General features: G+C 57.2%; 1 protein-coding gene across 1 annotated transcript in view; it reads left to right on the forward strand.

Annotated features, from left to right (window-relative positions):
• Positions 1-15,412, forward strand: part of LOC140469283 (apical endosomal glycoprotein-like) — a 48,991-nt gene that overhangs the window by 16,204 nt on the left and 17,375 nt on the right. The window contains exons 2-3 of the mRNA XM_072565626.1: positions 9,203-9,337; positions 13,945-14,079. Of these exons, the coding sequence (XP_072421727.1) occupies positions 9,203-9,337; positions 13,945-14,079 (270 nt within the window). The remainder of the gene's footprint in view (positions 1-9,202; positions 9,338-13,944; positions 14,080-15,412) is intronic.

Here is a 15,412-nt window from a genome sequence, read left to right on the forward strand (position 1 = left end):
GTCCCTGTATCCCCCCTAACCCACTCAGTCCCTGTAACCCCTTACCCCCTCAGTCCCTGTGTCCCCCCCTTACCCCGTCAGTCCCTGTACCCCCTTAACCCACGGTCCCTGTGTCCCCCTTACCCCCACAGTGCCTGCGTCCCCCCCCTTACCCCCTCAGGCCCCATGTCCCTCCCAACCCCGTCAGTCCCTCTGTCCACCCCTTACCACCTCAGTCCATGTGCCCCCCCTTACCCCTCAGTCACTGTGTCCCCCTTTACCCCATCAGTGTCTGTGCCCCATTACCCCCGCAGTCGCTGTGCCCCCCTTACCCCCTCAGTCCCTGTGTCACCCCCTTACCCCCTCAGTCCGTGTGTCCTGCCTTACACCCTCAGTCCCTGTGTTTCCCCCTTACCTCCTCAGTCCCTGCCCCCTTACTCCCTCAGTCCCTGTCCCCCCTTACCATCTCATTCCCTGTGTCCCCCTTTATCCCCTCAGACCCTATGCCCCGTAACCCCCTCACTCCCTGTGTCCCCCCTTAACCCCTCAGTCCCTCTGTCCCCCTTCCCCCCTCAATCTCGGTGTCCCCCTTCCCCCCTCAGTCCCTGTCCCCCTTTACCCTCACAGTTCCTGTGTCCACCCTTAATCCCTCAGTCCCTCTGACCCCCTTACCCACTCAGTCCCTGTGTCCCCCTTCTCCCCTCAGTCCCTGTGTCCCCCTTCTCCCCTCAGTCCCTGTGTCCCCCTTACCCCCTCAGTTCCTGTGTCCGCCTCTTAACCCCTCAGTCCCTGTGTCCCCTTACCCCCTCAGGCCCTGTGTCCACCCCTTACCCCCCCAGTCCCTGTGTCCCCCCTTACCCCCTCTGTCCCTGTCCCCCCTTACCCCCTCAGTGCCTGTGTCCCTCTTTTACCCCGTCAGTCCCTGTGCCACCCTTACCCACTCAGTCCTTGTGGCCCCTTACACCCTCAGTCCCTTTTTCTCCCCTTAACCCCTCAGTCCCTGTCTCCCCCTTACCCTCTCAGTCCCTGTGTCGCCCTTGCCCTCTCAGTCCCTGTGTCCCCCTGTACCCCATCAGTCCCTGTGTCCCGTTAACCCCTCACTCCCTGTGTCCCCCCTTAACCCCTCAGTCCCTGCGTCCCCATTACCCCCTCACTCCCTCAGTGCCTGTGTCCCTCCACTACCCCCTCAGTCCGTGTGTCTCCCCTTACCCCCTCAGTCCCTGTGTCCCCCTTACCCCCTCAGTCCCTGTAACCCCTTACTCCCTCAGTCCCTGTCCCCCCTTACCCTCTCATTCCCTGTGTTCCCCTTGCCCCCTCAGTGCCTGTGTCCCCCTTTACCCCCTCAGTCCCTGTGCCCCGTAACCCCCTCACTCCCTGTATCCCCCCTTACCCCCTCAGTCCCTGTGTCCCCCGTCACACCTCAGACCCTCTGTCACCCCCTTAGCCCCTCAGTCCCTGTGTCCCCCCCTCACCCCTCAGTCCCTGTGTCCCCTTAACCCCTCCGTACCTTGTCCCCCTTACCCCACTCAGTGCCTGTGTCATCCCTTTACCCCCTCAGTCCCTGTCCCCCCCCCGTTACCCCCTCACTCTCTGTGACCCCCTTACTCCCTCAGTCCCTGTGTCCCCTCTTAGACCCTCAGTCCCTCTGTCCCCCTTACCCCCTCACTCCCTGCGTCTCCCTTACTCCCTCAGTCCCTGTATCTCCCCTTACGCCCTCAGTTCCTGTGTCCCCCCCGACCTGCTCAGTCCCTGTGTCACCCCTTACCCCCTCAGTGCCTATGTCCCCCCTTACCCCTTCTGTCCCTGTGTCCCCCTTTACCCCCTCAGTCCCTATGCCCCGTAACCCCCTCACTCCCTGTGTCCCCCCTTAATCCCTCAGTCCCTCTGTCCCCCTTCCCCCCTCAATCTCTGTGTCCCCCTTCCCCCCTCAGTCCCTGTCCCCCTTTACTCTCACAGTTCCTGTGTCCCCCCTTAACCCCTCAGTCCCTGTGTCCCCTTACCCCCTCAGTCCCTGTCCCCCTTACCCCCTCAGTCCCTGTCCCCCTTACCCCCTCAGTCCCTGTCCCCCTTACCCCCTCAGTCCCTATGTCCCCCCTTACTCCATCAGTCCATGTCCCCCCTTACCCTCTCAGTCCCTGTGTCCCCCTCGCCCCCTCAGTGCCCGTGTCCCCCTTTACCCCCTGAGTCCCTATGCCCCGTAACCCCCTCACTACCTGTGTCCCCCTTCCCCCCCTCAGTCCCTGTACCCTCTTACCCCCTCAGTGCCTGTTTCCCCCCCTTTCCACTTCAGTCCCTGTTCCCCCCTTACCCCCTCACTCCCTGTGTCCCCCCTTACCCCCTCAGTCCCTGTGTCCCCCCTTAACCCCTCAGTCCCTGTGTCCCCCTTACCCCCTCAGTGCCTCTGTCCCCACTCCCCCCCCTTAGTTCCTGTGCCCAGTTACCCCCTCACTCTGTGTCCCCCCTTACCCCCTCTATCCCCTTTACCCCCTCAGACCCTGTGTCCCCCTTCCCCAATCAGTCCCTGTCCCCCTTTACCCTCACAGTTCCTGTGTCCACCCTTAATCCCTCAGTCCCTCTGACCCCCTTACCCACTCAGTTCCTGTGTCCCCCTTCTCCCCTCAGTCTCTATCCCCCCCTTTACCACCTCAGTCCCTGTGCCCCACTTAACCCCTCAGTCCCTGTGTCCCCTTACCCCCTCAGTCCCTGTGTCCCCCTTACCCCCTCAGTCCCTGTGTCCACCCCTTACCCCCTCAGTCCCTGTGTCCCCCCTAACCCCCTCTGTCCCTGTCCCCCCTTACCCTCTCAGTCCCTGTGTCGCCCTTGCCCCCTCAGTCCCTGTGTCCCCCCTAACCCCCTCTGTCCCTGTCCCCCCTTACCCTCTCAGTCCCTGTGTCGCCCTTGCCCCCTCAGTCCCTGTGTCCCCCTGTACCCCATCAGTCCCTGTGTCCCGTTAACCCCTCACTCCCTGTGTCCCCCCTTAACCCCTCAGTCCCTGCGTCCCCATTACCCCCTCACTCCCTCAGTGCCTGTGTCCCTCCACTACCCCCTCAGTCCGTGTGTCTCCCCTTACCCCCTCAGTGCCTGTGTCCCCCTTTACCCCCTCAGTCCCTGTGCCCCGTAACCCCCTCACTCCCTGTATCCCCCCTTACCCCCTCAGTCCCTGTGTCCCCCATCACACCTCAGACCCTCTGTCACCCCCTTAGCCCCTCAGTCCCTGTGTCCCCCCCTCACCCCTCAGTCCCTGTGTCCCCTTAACCCCTCAGTACCTTGTCCCCCTTACCCCACTCAGTGCCTGTGTCATCCCTTTACCCCCTCAGTCCCTGTCCCCCCCCCCGTTACCCCCTCATTCTCTGTGACCCCCTTACTCCCTCAGTCCCTGTGTCCTCCCTTACCCCCTCAGTCCCTGTGCCCCCCTTACACCCTCAGTCCCTGTGTCCTCCCTTACCCCCTCAGTCCCTGCCCCCCATACAACCTCAGTCCCTGTATCTCCCCTTACGCCCTCAGTTCCTGTGTCCCCCCCGACCTGCTCAGTCCCTGTGTCACCCCTTACCCCCTCAGTGCCTATGTCCCCCCTTACCCCTTCTGTCCCTGTGTCCCCTTACACCCTCAGTCCCTGTGTCCCCCCTTACCCCTTCAGTCGCCGTGTCCCCCCTACTTCTTCAGTCCCTGCGTCCCCCCCTTACCCCCACAGTCCCCGTGTCCCCCTTTGCCCACTCAATCCCTGAGTCCCCCCGTTACCTCCTCAGTCCCTGTCCCCCTTACCTCCTCAGTCCCTGTCCCCCTTACCCCCTCAGTACCTGCCCCCTTACACCCTCAGTCCCTGTCCCCCCTTACCCCCTCATGCCCCTTCCTCCCTTACCCCATCAGTGCCTGTGTCCCCCCTTTATCCCCTAATCCCTATGTCTCCCCTTACCCATTCTGTTCATGTGTCCCCCCAACCCCCTCAGTCCCTGTGTCCCCAAATTACCACCTCTGTCCCTGTGTCCCCCCAGTACCCCCTCAGTCCCTGCCCATCCTTACCCCTCAGTCCCTGTGTCCCCCCTCACCCCCTCAGTTCGTGTGTTTCCCCTTACCCCCTCAGTACCTGTCCCTCCTTACTCCCTCAGTCCCTGTGTCCCCCCCTTACTCCGTCAGTCCCTGTACCCCCTTGCCCCCTCAGACCCTTTACCCCCTTACCCCCTCAGTCCCTGTAACCCCTTACCCCATCGGTCCCTGTGTCCCCCTTACTCCTCAGTCCCTCAGTCACCCTTAGCCCTCAGTCCCTGTGTCCCCCATACCACCTCAGTCCCGGCCCCCCTTTACCCCCACAGTGCCTGTGCCCCGTTACCCTCTCGCTCCCTATGTCCCCACTTACCCCCTTACCCCCTTAGTCCCTGTGTCCCCCCTTAACCCCTCAGTCCCTCTGTCTCCCTTACCCCCTCAGGCCCTGTTCCCCCTTACCGCTCAGTGCCTGTGTCCCTCCCTTACCCCCTCAGTCTCCGCGTCCCCTCTTACCCCCTCAGTCCTTGTCCCCCCCTTACCCCCTCAGTTCCTGTGACCCCCTTTACCCCATCAGTCCCTGTAACCCCTTACCCCATCGGTCCCTGTTTTCTCCCTTACTCCCTCAGTCCCTGTACCACCTTACCCTCTCAATCCCTGTCCCCTCCTTACCCCCTCAGTCCCTGTGCCCCCCTTACCCCCTCAGTCCCTGTGTCATCCCTTACCCCCTCTGTCTCTGCCCCCTTACCCCCTCAGTCCGTGTCCCCCCATTACCCCCTCAGTTCCTGTGTCCCCTTACCCCCTCAGCCCTGTGTCCCTCCATACCCCCTCAGTCCCTGTGTCCCTCCATACCCCCTCAGTCCCTGTGTCCCTCCATACCCCCTCAGTCCCTGTGTCCCTCCATACCCTCTCAGTCCCTGTCCCCCCCTTACCCCCTCAGTCCCTGTGTCCACCCCTTACCCCTTCAGTCCCTGTGTCCCCCCTTATCCCCTCAGTCGCCATGTTCCCCTTACACCCTCAGCCCTGTGTCCCCCCTTCCCCCCAGTCCCTGTGTCCCCCCTTACCCCCTCAGTCCCTGTCCCCCATTAGCCCCTCAGTCCCTGTGACCCCCTTAACCTCTCAGTGCCTGTTTCCGCCCCTTACCCCCTCAGTCCCTGTGCCTCCCTTACCCCCTCAGTCCCTGTGTCCCTCCATACCCCCTCAGTCCCTGTGCCCCACATACCCCCTCAGTCCCTGTGTCCCCCTTACCCCCTCAGTCCCTGTGTCCCTCTTACCCCCTCAGTCCCTGTCCCCCCTTAGCCCCTCAGTCCCTGTCCCCCTTTAATCCCTCAGTGCCTGTGTGCCCCCTTACCCCCTCAGTCCTTGTGACCCCCTTACCCCCTCAGTGCCTGTTTCCGCCCCTTACCCCCTCAGTCCCTGTGCCCCCCTTACCCCCGAAGTCCCTATGTCCCCCCTTACCCCTTCTTTCCGTGTGTCCCCCTTACCCCTTCAGTCCCTGTGTCCCCCCTTACGCCCTCAGTCCCTGTGACCCCCTTACCCCTTCAGTCCCTATGCCCCCCCTTACCCCCTCAGTCCCTGTGCTCCCTTACCCCCTCAGTCCCTGTGTCCCTCACCCCTCAGTCCCTGTGCCCCCCACCCCCTCAGTCCCTGTGTCCTCCCTTACCCCCTCAGTCCCTGTGTCCCTCACCCCTCAGTCCCTGTCCCCCCCACCCCCTCAGTCCCTGTGCCCCCCCTTACACCCACAGTCCCTGTATCTCCCCATACTCCCCCAGTTCCTGTCCCCCCTTACCTCCTCAGTCCCTGTGTTCCGTTACCCCTTTAGTCCCTGTGTCCCCCCCTTACCTCCTCAGAACCTCTGTCCCCTTATCCCCTCAGTCCCTGCACCCACCTTACCCCTTCAGTCACCGTGTCCCCCCTAAACCCTCAGTCCCTGTGTCCCCCTCTTACCCCCTCAGTCCCTGTGTCCCCCTCTTACCCCCTCAGTCCCTGTGTCCCCCCTTACCCCACTCAGTGCCTGTGTCCCCCTTTGCCCACTCAATCCCTGAGTCCCCCCTTACCCCCTCAGTCCATGTGTCCTCCCTTACCCCCTCAGTCCCTGCCCCCCTTACCCCCTCAGTCCCTGTGTCCCCCCTTATACCTTCAGTCCCTGTATCTCCCCTTTCTCCCTCAGTTCCTGCCCCCCCCCTTACCACCTCAGTCCCTGTCCCCCTTACCCCCTCAGTCCCTGTATTCCCCCTTACCCCCTCAGTACCTGTCCCCTTACCCCCTCAGTACCTGTCCCCTTACCCCCTCAGTTCCTGTCCCCCCTTACCCCCTCATGCCCCTTCCTCCCTTACCCCATCAGTGCCTGTGTCCCCCCTTTATCCCCTAAGTCCCTATGTCTCCCCTTACCCATTCTGTTCATGTGTCCCCCCAACCCCCTCAGTCCCTGTGTCCCCCAATTACCACCTCTGTCCCTGTGTCCCCCCAGTACCCCCTCAGTCCCTGCCCATCCTTACCCCTCAGTCCCTGTGTCCCCCCTCACCCCCTCAGTTCGTGTGTTTCCCCTTACCCCCTCAGTACCTGTCCCTCCTTACACCCTCAGTCCCTGTGTCCCCCTCCCTTACCTCCTCTGTCCTTGTGTTCCCCCTTAACCCCTAAGTCCCTGTGTCCCCCCTCACCGCTCAGCCCCTGTATCCCCCCTTACCCCCTCAGTCCCTGTACCCCCTTGCCCCCTCAGACCCTGTACCCCCTTACCCCCTCAGTCCCTGTAACCCCTTACCCCATCAGTCCCTGTGTCCCCCTTACTCCTCAGTCCCTCTGTCACCCTAAGCCCTCAGTCCCTGAGTCCCCCCTTACCCCCTCAGTCCCTGTGTCCTCCCTTACCCCCTCAGTTCCTGTCCCCCTTACCCCTTCAGTCACCGTGTCCCCCCTACTCCCTCAGTCTCTGTGTCCCCCCCTTACCGCCTCCGTCCCTGTGCCCCCTTACCCCCTCAGTCCCTGTGTCCCCCCTTACCACCACAGTCCCCGTGTCCCCCTTTGCCCACTCAATCCCTGAGTCCCCCCTTACCCCTCAGTCCATGTGTCCTCCCTTACCCCCTCAGTCCCTGTAACCCCTTACCCCATTGGTCCCTGTGTCCCCCACACCCCCTCAATCCTGCCCCCCTTACCTCCACAGTGCCTGTGCCCCGTTACCCTCTCACTCCCTGTGTCCCCACTTACCCCCTTACCCCCTTAGTCCCTGTGTCCCCCCTTAACCCCTCAGTCCCTCTGTCCCTCCTTACCCCCTCAGTCCCCACGTCCCCTCTTACCCCCTCAGTCCTTGTACCCCCCTTACCCATCAGTCCCTGTGTTTTCCCTTACCCCCTCAGACCCTGTGTCCCCTTACTCCCTCAGTCCCAGTACCACCTTACCCTCTCAGTCCCTGTGTCATCCCTTACCCCCTCTGTCTTTGCCCCCTTACCTCCTCAGTCCGTGTGCCCCCCTTACCCCCTCAGTCCCTGTGTCCCCTTATCCCCTCAGTCCCTGCCCCCTAACCCCCTCAGCCCTGTATCCCCCCTTCCCCCCCAGTCCCTGTGTCCCTCCTTACCCCCTCAGTCCCTGTCCCCCCCTTACCCCCTCAGTCCCTGTGACCCCCTTACCCCCTCAGTGCCTGTTTCTGCCCCTTACCCCCTCAGTCCCTGTGCCCCCCTTACCCCCTCAGTCCCTGTGCCCCCCTTACCCCCTCAGTCCCTGTGTCCCTCTTACCCCCTCAGTGCCTGTATCCACCCCTTACCCCCTCAGTCCCTATGTCCCCCATTACCCTTCTGTCCATGTGTCCCCACTAACCCCCCCCAGTCCCTGTGTCCCCCCATTACCCCCTCAGTCCCTGTGTCTCCCCCTTACCCCCTCAGTCCCTGTGTCCCTCTTACCCCCTCAGTGCCTGTGTCCGCCCCTTACCCCTCAGTCCCTATGTCCCCCATTACCCCTTCTGTCCATGTGTCCCCACTAACCCCCCTAGTCCCTCTGTCCCCCCATTACCCCCTCAGTCCCTGTGTCTCCCCCTTACCCTCTCAGTCCCTGTGTTCTCCCTTACCCCTCAGTCCCTCTGTCCCCCTCTTACCTGCTCAGTCCCTGTGTCCCCCCGTTATCCCCTCAGTCCCTGTGTCCCCCCTTTACCCCCTCAGTCCCTGTTCCCCCCTTACCCCTCAGTCCCCGTGTCCCCTCTTACCCCCTTAGTCCCTGTACCCCCTTACCCCTTCAGTCCCTGTGTCCCCTTACCCCCTCAGTCCCTGTGTCCCCATTACCCCCTCAGTCCCTGTGTCCCCCCCTTTCCCCCTCAGTCCCTCTGTCCACCTCTTACCACCTCAGTCCCTGTGTCACCCCCTTACCCCCTCAGTCCTTGTGCCCCCCTTACCCCTCAGTCCCTGTGTCCCCTTACCCCCTCAGTCCCCATGTCCCCCATTACCCCCTCAGCCCCTATGTCCCCCCTTACCCCTTCTTTCCGAATGTCCCCCCAACCTCCTCAGTCCCTGTGTCCCCTTACCCCCTCAGTCCCCGTGCCCCCCCTTACCCCCTCAGTCCCCATGTCCCCCTTACACCCTCAGTCTCTGTGTCCCCCCTTACCCCTTCATTCCCTGTTTCCCCCCCTTACCCCCTCATTCCCTGTTTCCCCCCCTTACCCCCTCAGTCCCTGTGACCCCCTTACCCCCTCATTCCCTGTTTCCCCCACTTACCCCCCAGTCCCTGTGTCCCCCCATTACCCCCTCAGTCCCTGTGTCCCCCTTACCCCCTCAGTCCCCGTGTCCCCTTACCCCCTCAGTCCCTGTGACCCCCTTACCCCCTCAGTCCCTGTGTCCCCCCCCTTACCCCCTCAGTCCCTGTGTCCCCCCCTTACCCCCTCAGTCCCTGTGACCCCCTTACCCCCTCAGTCCCTGTGACCCCCCCTTACCCCCTCAGTCCCTGTGTCCCCCCCTTACCCCCTCAGTCCCTGTGTCCCCCCCTTACCCCCTCAATCCCCCTCAGGATGTTGGATAATTATTTGGAATGCAGTGCTGGGCTGTAGAAAAGGCAGGCATTTAGCACTAGGAGATAGAGCTGGTACCAACATGATGGGCTGAATGGCCTCCTTATGTACCATAACAATCCTGTGAGAGGTTATCAGATGTGGACAGGAATGTGAATGATCAGATTAGCTCCCATTTTATTGATTTACTGATCAGCCGATGGTGCGGATGGAGGGAATAGTCTCAAAAAGCTAGCTCCAACTTGATTTCTTTGCTTCCAGCTATCTCTTGTAATTTTGAAGTGGATTTCTGTGAATGGGAAGAAAAGGAGACTGATAATCTTCAGTGGATTCGTGATAATGGCAGTGACCTGTGGAAATACAGCCCGATGTATGATCACACTCTCAATGGCAAAGGTAAACAGGATGGACCATGGGTTCAAACCTCAGGGCACTCAGAGGTAAAGGGAGCAACTGGCCGGGTCAGGGTGTGATAGGTCAAGTGGTATTGCTGCTGGTCTAGCCATCCCTGGAGGAGAAAGTGGGGACTGCAGAGGCTGGAGATCAGAGCTGAAAATGTGTTGCTGGAAAAGCGCGGGAGGTCAGTAGCATCCAAGGAGCAGGAGAATCGATGTTTCGGGCGTAAGCCCTTCCCGAAACGTTGATTCTCCTGCTCCTTGGATGTCGCCTGACCTGCTGTGCTTTTCCAGCAACACATTTTCAGCTAGTAGCAATCCCAAGAGTCAGGCAATGTTCTGGGGACCCGCAATTGAGTGCAGATGGTGGAATCTGGATGTTTCATCATTAAACCATGAAATCACTGACGATTCTCGGCTCAGGGAAGGAAATCTGCCAGGTTCACCTGGTCTGGCCGACATGTGACACCAAACCCACAACAACTCTCAGCTGCCCCCTGAAATGGCCCACAACTCCCTCAGTTGTACTAGTCACTGCAAAGTCTCAGCAAAGAAATGAAACCAGAGAGTGGTGGGCCTGTGGAATTCATTGCCGCAGAGTGCAGTGGAGGCTGGGACACTAAATGTCTTCAAGGCAGAGATTGATAGATTCTTGTTGTCTCGGGGAATTAAGGGCTACGGGGAGAACGCGGGTAAGTGGAGTTGAAATGCCCATCAGCCATGATTGAATGGCGGAGTGGACTCGATGGGCCGAATGGCCTTACTTCCACTCCTATGTCTTATGGTCTTATGAAACCAACTGGACACCTGCCATTGACTTCGGCATTGAGGAGAGTGGTGCTGGAAAAGCACAGCAGATCTGGCAGCATCCAAGGAGCAGGAAACATCGATGTTTTGGGCAAAAGCTTTTCCTGCTCCTCGGACGCTGCCTGACCTGCTGTGCTTTTCCAGCACCACTCTGATCTTGACTCTAATCTCCAGCATCTGCAGTCCCCACTTCTGTTGGGAGAAACAGCCCTGTCGACCCTGCAAAGTCTCCCTCACTAACATCTGGGGGATTAGTGTCGAAACGGGGAGAGCTGTCTCACAGACTCGTCAAGCAACAGCCTGACATTGTCATAGTCACGGGACAATACCTTACAGACAATGTCCCGGACACCACCATCACCGTGCCTGGATATGTCCTCTCCCACTGGGTAGGACAGACCCAGCAGAGGTGGTGGCACACAGTGGGATACAGTCAGGACGGAGTTGCCCGGGAAGTTTTCACCATCGATTCCAGACCCCATAAAGACTTCACAAAAAACGTGGGCAAGGAAATCCTGCTGATCACCGCATCCTGTCCTCCCTCGGCTGATAAATCAGTACTCCTCCATGTTGAACGACATGTCTGAGGGTAGCAAGGGGGCCGAATGTCCTCTGGGTGGTGGGGTGTCAGTGTCAGCACTATGACGACAGATTGAGCTGGTCAGGTCCTAAAGGAAACAGCTGGTGCACTGGGTCTGCAGCAGGTGGTGAGGGAACCAACAACAGGAAAAAAAATATACTCAATCTCGTCCTTAACAGTCTGCAAATGCAATTAATCATGACAGTATTGTTCAGAATCACCACCACAAAGTCCGTGTGGAGACAAAGTCCTGCCTTCACATTGCGAATACCCTCCATCATGTTGTGTGGCACTATCACTGTGCTCAATGGGACAGACTTCAAATACATCGAGCTGCTCAAGATTAGGTACCCATGAGGGACTATGGGTCATCAGCAGCAGAATCGTACTCCAGCACAATCTATAATCTCATGGCCTGACATATCCCCCCATTTAGTCATTATCATCAAACCAGGGGATCCACCCCAATTCAGGGTAAATCAGGAGCTTACCTGAAAATGCGGTGCTAATTTGGTGAAGCTGCCAGACCAGGACGACGTGCCTGCTAAACAGCAAGTCATAGACAGAGCCAAGCGATCCCACAACCAACTGATCAGATCTAAGCTCTGCAGTCCTGCCACATCCAACCAGGAATGGTGGTAGAGGTTCCACAAATATCCCCATCCTCAACGATGGAAGAGCCCAGCACATCAGGTGAGATTAGATTCCCTACAGTGTGGAAACAGGCCCTTCGGCCCAACCAGTCCACACCGACCCTCCGAAGTGTAACCCACCCAGACCCATTCCCCCCAACACTATGGGCAGCTGAGCATGGCCAGTTTACCTGAACCTGCACATCTTTTGTGACTGTGGGAGGAAACCCACGCAGACAAGGTGCAAACTCCACACAGACAGTCGCCCGAGGCTGGGATCAAACCTGGGACCCTGGTGCTGTGAGGCAGCAGTGCTAACCACTGGGCCACCCCGATAAGGCTGAAGCTTCCACAGCCACCTTCAGCCAGAAGTGCTGAGCAGATGATCCATCTCAGCCTCCTCCAGTGGTCCCCAACGTCACAGATACCAGACTTCAGTCAATTCGACTCACTCCACACTTCACTTGACATCAAGAAATGGTTGGAGTCACTGAATATTGGAAAGGGCTGTGGGACCTGACAATGGGCCTGTCCTGGACACAAAAAAAACAGGACCAATCCAAACTGGCCAAATATCACCCAATCGGTCTACTCTCGATCATCAGTGAGGTGATGGACAGGGTCAGGAACAGCGCTATCAGGCAGCACCTGCTCAGCAATAACCTGCTCAGTGAGGCCCAGTTTGGGTTCGGTCAGGGCCACTCAGCCCCTGACCTCATTCCAGCCTTGGGTCAAACATGGACAAAAGAACTGAATCCCGGGGGTGGGGGGCGGGGAGAAACCTTTGATATCACGGCTACCTTTGACTGAGCGTGGGGTCAAGGAGCCCGAGAAAAACTGGAATCAGTGGGTAACGGGGGGAGCAGATGTTCTGGTGGCTGGAGTCATGAAGGTATGCAGTTTTTGAGCATAGACTTAGGATACTCTGCAGTCACTACACACACACTCACACACACACACACTCACACACTCACACACACACACACACACACACACTCACACACTCACACACTCACACACACACTCACACACACACACACACACACACACACTCACACACACACACACACTCACACACACACACACACTCACACACTCACACACACACACACACACACACACACACACACACTCACACACTCACACACTCACACACACACTCACACTCACACACACACACACACACACACACTCACACACACACACACACTCACACACACACACACACACTCACACACTCACACACACACTCACACTCACACACACACACACACACACTCACACACACACACACACACACACACACACACACTCACACACACACACACACACACACACACACACACACTCACACACACACACTCACACACACTCACACACACTCACACACACACACACACTCTCACACACTCTCACACACACACACACACACACACACTCACACACACACACACTCTCACACACTCTCACACACACACACACACACTCACACACACACACACACACACTCTCACTCACACACACACACACACTCTCACACACACACACACGCTCACACACACACACACACACTCTCACACACACACACACACACACACACACGCTCACACACACACACACACAGATACATGTATAATAGAATCCCTACAGTGCAGCTATTCGGTCCATCAAGTCCACATCACCACGCCCCCCCCCCCCCCACCACCCTTGAAGAGCTTTCCACCCCAAACCCAGCCCCCAACCCTATTCCTGTAACCCTGCATTTCCCATGGCTAATTCACCTAACCTTGGACACTGGGGCAATTTGGTCTGGCCGATCCACCTAATCTTTGGACTCACCCACACACGCACATACCCTCGCGTGAGTGCGCACACATACACACACCCACACATACACACACGCACACAAATAAGCTAAACAGCTTCTCTCATGGGAGAGCTATGTACTGCCCTTTGAGGAGAAATCGAGTGGGTTTCAACTTGGACACAATGCAGTTTTGAAAAATGCCAGACCTTTGAAACAGACACCAATGTCACCGACAGTGAGCAGGTAGGTTGTCTCCTTATGGGAGAGTCTAGGGCCAGAGCAGCTAACCTCAGGACATAGGACACTTGGGACAAGTGGAGGGTTAGTTTTCTTTGAGAGGAGTGAATCTGTGGTATTCTTTACCGCTGGGTTGTCCAAGCTGAGGTAGATTGGATTTTTAATCAGGGGCGGGATCAAGGGTTGAGTGCAAAAAGCTGGAAAGTAGAGTTCAGGGTGCAGAGGTCAGACATGATCTTATTGAATGGTGGAGCGACCGTGATGGGCTGAGTGACCCACTTCTGCTCCTATATCTTAGGACTATTTGACCTGAGAGAGAGTCGATGGGCCTTTGACCTGAATCCCTCAGATCATTATGGGGGGACAGTGCTCCGACAATGCGTTTAATCCAGACATTTAAACAAGGAAGGAATGAGTCCCAAGGCAGCATTGCTGTTGGATCTGATGGGGAACCTGGAAAGGACAGCGCATCTACGAGACAAAACGTAAAGCTGTGAACACGGAACACACCTTTCACCACTAACCAAGCATTCTTTGAATTTCAGGGTATTACTTGTTTATCCACAATTCATCAGCCTTACTCCCAAACCAGGCAGCACGGCTCACAACGACCCTCCAGACTGCCACCTCAGCCAATCAGTGCTTATCCTTCTGGTATCACATGTATGGACCGAAAATCGGTGAGTGTTCAGAAAACATTGGACAGAAATGACGAACACGAGGGGTCATAGTTTTAAGCTGGTTGGAGGGAAGTATAGAGGGGATGTCAGAGGCGGGTTCTTTACACAGAGAGTTGTGAGAGCATGGAATGCGTTGCCAGCAGCAGTTGTGGAGGCAGGGTCATTGGGGACATTTAAGAGACTCCTCGACATACATATGGTCACAGAAATTTAAGGGTGCACACATGAGGATCAGTGGTCGGCACAACATCGTGGGCTGAAGGGCCTGTTCTGTGCTGTACTGTTCTATGTTCTAAATCATTCTCAAAGTATAGCCAGGGAACACTCCTCTACATGTGTGTCCTTGGTAAGTATGTACCCGTCAGGCAGGGAGGAAAGGGTCGTGTGAGGGAGCCGTGGTTTAATAAGGAATTGGAATCCCTTGTTAAAGGGAAGAGGGAGGCCTATGTAAAGATGAAGCATGAAGGTTCAATTGGGGGCGATTGAGAGCTATAAGGTAGCCAGGAAGGACCTGAAGAGAGAGCTAAGAGCAGCGAGAAGGGGACATGAAAAGTCCTTGGTTGGTAGGATTAGGGAAAACTCAAAGGCTTTCTATAGGTATGTCAGGAATAAAAGGATGACTAGGGTAGGAATAGGTCCAGACAAGGATAGTAGTGGGAAGTTGTGTGTGGAGGCTGAAGAGATTGGGGAGGCACTGAATGAATACTTTTCGTCAGTATTCACTCAGGAACAGGACATTGTTGCCGATGTGAATACTGAGTCACAATTAATTAGAATGGATGGCTTTGAAGTATGTAGGGAAGAGGTGTTGGAAATTCTGGAAAGGGTGAAAATAGATAAGTCCCCTGGGCCTGATGACATTTATCCCAGGATTCTCTGGGAAGCAAGGGAGGAGATAGCAGAGCCGTTGGCCTTGATTTTTTATGTCCTCGTTGTCTACAGGAATAGTGCCAGAAGACTGGAGGCTAGCAAATGTGGTTCCCTTGTTCAAGAAGGGGAGTAGGGATAACCCTAGTAACTATAGGCCAGTGAGCCTCAATTCTGTTGTGGGCAAAGTCTTAGAGAGAATTGTAAGGGATAGGATTTATGAACATCTGGATAAGAATAATGTGATCAAGGATAGTCAGCATGGTTTTGTGAAGGGCAGGTCATGCCTCACAAACCTTATTGAATTCTTTGAGAAGGTGACTAAGGAGGTGGACGAGGGTAAAGCGGTAGATGTGGTGTATATGGATTTTAGTAAGGCATTTGATAAGGTCCCCCATGGTAGGCGACTGCAAAAAATACGGAGGTATGGCATTGAGGGTGAGTTGGAGGTTTGGATTAGGAATTG

Source organism: Chiloscyllium punctatum, chromosome 49, assembly GCF_047496795.1.
Source record: "Chiloscyllium punctatum isolate Juve2018m chromosome 49, sChiPun1.3, whole genome shotgun sequence".
Classification (NCBI taxonomy): Eukaryota; Metazoa; Chordata; class Chondrichthyes; order Orectolobiformes; family Hemiscylliidae; genus Chiloscyllium; species Chiloscyllium punctatum.